This window comes from Polistes fuscatus, unplaced genomic scaffold (genome assembly GCF_010416935.1).
Source record: "Polistes fuscatus isolate 324 unplaced genomic scaffold, CU_Pfus_HIC Scaffold107, whole genome shotgun sequence".
Taxonomy (NCBI): domain Eukaryota; kingdom Metazoa; phylum Arthropoda; class Insecta; order Hymenoptera; family Vespidae; genus Polistes; species Polistes fuscatus.
The window spans coordinates 11,014-17,925 of NW_025113006.1; the positions used below are offsets into that span (position 1 = coordinate 11,014).

At 43.8% G+C, this 6,912-nt stretch overlaps 1 protein-coding gene across 1 annotated transcript; it reads right to left on the reverse strand.

Annotated features, from left to right (window-relative positions):
- Positions 1-2,625: 2,625 nt before the first annotated feature.
- On the reverse strand, positions 2,626-4,311 carry LOC122526170. Its single transcript, XM_043649378.1, has one exon. It carries the CDS (start codon positions 4,309-4,311, stop codon positions 2,626-2,628), a length of 1,686 nt encoding a protein of 561 aa, XP_043505313.1.
- Between the last annotated feature and the right edge of the window lie 2,601 nt (positions 4,312-6,912).

Sequence of the window (6,912 nt, forward strand, 5' to 3'; positions counted from 1 at the left end):
TTTCTCTATATCCGCGGTCAACACATATCGATACGTGCGAAATCGTAATAAATGTTCGACTAATGTGTCCTGTATCGTGGGTCCGACTAGCAATGTACTATTGAGGGAGATTCCCTGGCTATTTTTCGTGGAAGCGTCGAATACGACTCGTACCTTTGTCGTCGTGCTGGTTGATTTGATGACGGCGTGGTGGGGGAGATAGCAGCCTCCGATCGGGTCGTCTCCTATTAGTGACATATGTCCTAATGTTATGTATTCTCGCATTATGCGCTCGTATTCGTTCCGAAGTTCGGGGTTCGTGTTTAATTTTCGCCAAAGACTGTGGAAGCGACGCAAAGCTATATGGTGTGACTCGCTATAATCGTGTCCCTCTTCGCGGAAAGGTAAACGCACTATATATCGTCCATTTCCTCGAGGGTTGGGTATTTATCTGAATTAAGTTGCCGATCCCACTCCTCTCGAACGTTAGGGGTTAAAAGTCGCTCGATGATACGAACTAAAATGGCGTGGGGCGTGTTGAATGAATGGATCGTTTGAAAATGAGCTCGGATCGTATTTCTGAGTTTCGTTACTCCTAATGCCGACTTATCTGCTGCATATACTAAATCTAGCGCGGTGTCGAGGTATCTCGCCAGAATGACGCGATTCCGATCATATGTTTTCAATAGTGTTTCCCACGCCTTCTTGTAACACGATCCGTTTGCTGGAAATGACTTAACCGTCTCGAACGCGTCGCCCTTCAGGGAGTCTCGGAGATAGGTGTGTTTCTCTAAATCAGACATATCGGTTCGCGCATCTACCAAGGTTAAAAAACCATCCTTAAACGAAAGCCATTTTTCTAGGTCTCCGTCAAATTGCGGTATCTCAATACGTCGTAATTTAATCTGTCGTTCTGCGGTCGTGATGTTACTCGTAGCCGTGCTGGCATCGCTCGCGATATTAACCGTGGATGGGTTGCTCGCGTCCAATGTCCTCCTGATTGCGTGATATCTATCTAAAAGCTGGTCTAAATCACCGAACTCTTCCTCCATATCACTATCTATACATTCCTGATGTAATTGTTCGTATGTATCTATTTGATGAGTTATACGTTCGAGGCAAGATGATATCTCGTCCGGATGTAATTTTCCTTCTTCAATTACCTTTTCTAAATATGTTAACCGCGCCTTCAACGCCGCTCGTGCCCGACTGAGTTGGTTTCGTTCCATTTTGTACCGATGTTAATTGTTTTATTCTTCGAAAGCGGACTAATTAATTTATGGCAAGGCAAAGAATCGATATATGAAATTTTATAATAGCGCGCTGGGTTCCCGATCACGCGGTTACGGTCCTGAGCTGTTAATTGGTAAAAAAGGGGGTGGGGGTCCCTTATCTATCGGCTCTACCGACGTCACGATTTCGTCGTTGCTTAATCTTATGTTTGAAAAAGTATCGTTGCTAAGCGATGTAACCGTGGAAACTGTTATCGCTCTTTGTCCGAAAACAAAGCGATTTGAAAATATGTATCGTTGCTAAGCGATGTAACCGTAGAAACTGTTATCGCGCTCTTTGTCCGAAGACAAAGCGATTTCGGAACCAAGGAATAACGATTTTACTAATAACACGTGTTATTTCCGATGAATTTAAAAATAGAATTGTATGAATCGATTCCTATTTTTTATTATAATAATTTGGTAAGAAAGATGAGACAATGAATACTTATATTAGAAATTGCGAACTTCTAAAGGGTTCGAAGACGCAATTTAATGTGAAATATTTATTAATTTTTTAAAAAGCGGATACGCATAATGAGCGTATGCACAAATGATTGAATCTACTTATCTTTTATTCCGAATCTTTTGTAACAACTAGCTCGACTGGATAGCGAGGGTGTTCATGAAGTAGATGTTCTCAACCTCTTTGTTCTTGAATCCGTTGTACTCAATCTACTGCTACCAGATACGCAGATTCGCTCAAACCAGAGATCAGGAATTCAGACCTCACAGGAGGCACCAACATGTATTTGCCAAAAATTCCTCCTACGTGGAGTCCTCCGGCGATTGGATTCAGCTAATTGTAAGGAAGGTGAAAGGGTAATTAAAACAAAATAAAACACGTGGTTGAGCCAATGAAAATGCTAATGCTTTATTGGCTCATCAGGGAAAAGCCTTACGGCATAAAAACCCTGTTTGAATATTATATTATGTTAAAATGATGATCAACCACGGATAAACCCGTGGTTAACTTCTCCTCTCTCTACCAGCGGTCACCTACGGGCAAAGCACGTGGTGCCGCTCCTCTCGTTTATCCGTTCAGATGATTGGTACCAATAAAGAACTTTCTTACCGTTTCGTATCGCCTCTCCCTTTCTTTATCGTTAATTACCGCCTCTGCGGTCCGTCACCTTTATCGTTAATTACCGCCTCTGCGGTCCGTCACCTTTCTATCGTCGACCCTGGGATGTGATCGCACTACCCCTGGGATGTTGAATCGTCTACTAATGTTTGTTGGAAAAATGAAGTATTCTCCTAAGCGTCTGGCGAAAGACTAGAACGAATGTCCTCGATAATGGGCCCAGCAGGGCGCGCACACGCTCGGCGCCGAGTGGTGGGGATACGATCGCTAATGTCGGACTAAGGGCGCGTTTTACAAAATGCTACTTTCTCGCTCACGATCGATTCCGATCGTACAAAGAGTTTGACAGATACCTCGTCTACCTACAAATCGACGATACGCGGCTATGAAGGACTCGGAGGTTAGGTCACTAACAAGCTCGAGGTGAATAGCTCGAGTAGCAAAACAGACGAACAGAGCAATGTAACCCTTACTAGAACGATTTCCGCGGCCCTTTGACATACGCACTTGTACCCGACCTGCATAATCGAGACCAGAATTCGCGAAAGCCCTACTTCCTACCACTCGATCCACTGGGAGCTCACCCAGTTTGGCCCGCACGATGGACCGGGCTGTGCCGACGTCTTCTGCTCCAAGTCCTGAAAGTGGAACACAGATGCGTCGTTTAGGCAATCCGAGTAGTTGCGTGATCGTCTCTGCAATAAAGGAGGCTTCCGAGCCTTGATCCAGCAGCGCTCGTGCCCAAGTGCCCTTTCCCTTTGGACCTGCCACCCACACCCGCGCGGTAGCGAGCAGGATCTTCTTGACGGTACCCGGGGATGTGGCGGCATGTAGACTCACCTGCGGCGAGCCAACCTCCTCACTCTCCTGCTTCTCCTTAGGTGGCTCGGACGCCCTACTCCGGGTTTCACTTCCACGGGACGTATGGATCATAGTGTGATGAGTACCGTTGCAGACAGAGCAGCGCACCGTAGATAAGCAGGAACGCAAGGGATGTCCTCCGAAACAATTATAGCACGCTCTCAAATTCCTAACCACTTGAATCCGCTGCGGGACAGACCTGGCCTTGAACCGATCACACTTCCACAGAGGATGCAAACCAGAGCAGAATCGACACGGCGCAGGATCTTTAACTACCGTAGTGGGCGCACCCTCCGACTTCGCGTGAAAAACCTTGCAAGGAGGACCCGATTTCGGCGGAGGTGCCGTCCGTTTCTTCCCTCGTGTTTCCCCCGATAACCCGAAACTCCGCGCCCGGCCTTCTAGGAATTCGACCAGTTCATCAAACGTGGGCATGAAGCAAGACCTAGGAGCAGCCCCCGTTCTCCTCTCCAAACCCGACGCCCGGTACATCCTCTCCCTCGAGACTACTTCAGCATTCCACGCGTTGGCCGTGTCCGGATCCAATCGCGAACTTAACGTGATGAACAGAATGGTATCCCAATAATCGACTGCCCAGCCCGCGTTCCTCAAAGAACTAACAATGCCCTGCACTCTATCAAGAAGTGCCTGCAACTCTGCAGTTGACTCCCTTTTTAGACACGGAAGATTCATCAGCGTCAGGACCTTCTTAAATACAAAAAGCCTTGGATTATGGTACCGTGTCTGCAACGCCTCCCACGTGCTGGCATAATTAGAGTTCCTAGTCGATACGTTCCTGATCCACACTGCGGCTTCACCCTCCAAACAAGATTTCAAGTATCTCAACTTTGTAGCATCATTGATTCCAGGCACGTCGTGGACCATAGACGTAAAACTATCAAAAAAATTCTCCCAGTCCTCCTCTCGTCCCGAAAATTTGGGAAGAGACATCTTAGGGAGTTCCGTGTAGCCCAGGTCTTCACTGGTTACGGCGGGATTAGAAGCCTCCCTCGTGGGGGTGGGGGCTTCTGCCTGCTGAAGCTGCCGAGACAGCCCCGTCAACGCGAACATGGTCAATTCGTAGGCTCCCTCGATGTTTCTTATCTCATTCTCCATTATATACGGGTCGCTCTTGGCCTCAGGTCTTAATGCAATCTCTCATGAGTCCGCCGCACTACATCCAATATTTTATCTAATGCGTTGAGTCTTCGCTGGATTCCGTCTGCATCAATTGATGCAAGCGGTCTATCCGCTAGTCGACTACGGATTCCTTCGATCTCGGCGAGACGCAACTTCTGCAATGCTACTAACTTATTCAAAGCGGTCGGAGGCATGTTTGATGCAGTATAAGGAAGAAAAGAAAATAAGTTGCGAAGAAAGTCGCTTTTCGCTAATTAATTTACCTCAAAAAAGGTACCTCAATAATGTGATGCGCGCACACACACACAAATAGGACACACCACAACACACTCCCTCGTGAAACATACTTTTTTGTGCACTTCTCGTTCTTCTGAATTGTATTACAATATTGCCCGCTTGACGTGTCATTCGCCCTGTTTTTGATTGTACAACTTGCATTTTATTCGCCAATTTTTTCTAAAGTATGCTTATTCCCAATCTTCTTGTTCTTTGTTTGAACAATTTTATTTTTTTTAACATCTTTTGCATCAACAAGATTCTTTTCCTTTTTGGAAGAGATTTTATTATCCTCTTGTTTCTTTTCTTTAGACTTATTATCTATCTCATCTGCCTTTGATGTAGATTTCTCTAACGAAATTTCTGTTTTTTCGATGTCACAGTTTCTTAAGTGGATTTGCCATTTCACTTGGTAACAAGTTATTCACGGCCTTAATAATAAATATACACACATTATAGTACAACCTCCGTCTCACACTCATAAACTGAACTGCTCGTATCATATCCTCTATCCTCGTATATCTGCTACATTGCAAAATTACACGCATCTCTCGATTTTGCGCTATCTGCAGTTTGTTCAACTCTGTCTCGCCCATTCTTACAAGCAGCGTTGCGCAATACTCAAAGTGTGGCGCGATAATTACCTAATATATGACACATCTGGTGTAAGCGGATATATATTGCCCTATCTTGTTCAAAAAATTTGTCTTTTTACTTATCTTTCTTAGCATATACTCACAGTGGTCTTTGAATCGAACTTATCTTAATAGCAACTTATTTTAAAAAATCAATGGTGTCATATAGCCTCATTTTTAGATAGAAAATTTCAAAAACGATGCAAAGCACGTTGGTATGAATAGCTTGATCCAAGTATTAAAAAATAGAATGGAGTAGAGAAGAGGAGGACTCAGCTTCCCTTTCACAGTTCTGGATCATTGACATTTGGTTTATCCTAATTTTTGCAGAATTGACAAAGTCTGCTCGATAAGAATCGTGTTCCTTCGTGTATTTTCGGTTATCCCTGGTTTTATTGTGCTATACTATATGATTATTTGCGTGCCTTTCCATCAATATAGTCATGAAGTTGTTTTGCCCATCTCTTCTCGATATCTTTAGTGGAGCATATTTCCTCCCTTCCTCCACGTAGTCTCTTCTTCGATTTGGGAGAGTTGTTGTTTCTCATTTTTGTTTCTCTGTGGGCGTGTACATTTATGGAGTGGTGGTACTGAGGAAAAGAGACTGAAGAGTAAAAAAGGAATCTGGAACAAATTATTCATGAGCCATCTCACAAATGGCACTGTCAGTCCCCCGTTTTTGGCGTTAGCGTGGAAGGTCAAGCCATTTCCTCATTGCCTTGCGCACCATGCTGTCATTTTTCTTGAGAAAGCTGAAGTACGTGATTCCGAGCGATAAAAGATGGTAGAATCCGAGTAGTACCATCACTCTTAGCGCAAACAGTCTCTATTGGGGCTTGAGCGGCGCTTTAGTAAGCGTTTCCAGTGCTTACGTGAGTTGTTTATTTTCCCTACGACTCGATCGGCATTCTAGTGTGAATGGAACCCCCAAATATCTTCATTCGTCCTCTCTTTATAGAGCCGATAATACCTGTAAAACATCTGAATCGCGTAGATCCGTCAACTACCGATTTTTTATATGCGGTACATTTCTCATGGCAATTATGAACGATTTGCCTGGTGTTGATCGTAAGGGCAAATTTCGTCAAGTAGTTTGTGGCTATGTCTAGTAATATTTGGAGCCATTGAGGGTGGCTGGAGGCAAAGAATACCAAATTTCTGTGAATGTCAATGCATTGTAGTGTTCACCAACAACAATCACTTCGACTTCTGGTGGAATAAGTCTGAGGAGCCAATCATTATCATGTTGAAGATAGTTGGCCATAAGGGGTTTCCTGGTTTGACTTCTCATAATGGGATAATCTGGTCAAATTCCTATCCGCTGCAAGTGAGCCTTGTTGTGCTTCTCTCGTATGTGTCCATTATATTATTATATACCCGATTAGATATAGTTGGCGCAGTAAAATATAACGGCTGTTTAAAAGTGTGCTCCTGCATTCTGCTGTATTTAGTTGTGTTATAAGTTATAATTAAAATAATTTTTATGTTTTTTCTACTGTTTAACACAGTGCTTTGTTATTTTTATCTGTAACATTGGAGTTTTTTTATTTTGGGTGTATGTTAAAAGCCATTAATCTGTGTTTCGGCCGTTGGTTTTCAACCACAGTTTATATCGTATTCAGACAGTACTGTCATATTATTTCTATTATTATTATCTTAACATTGC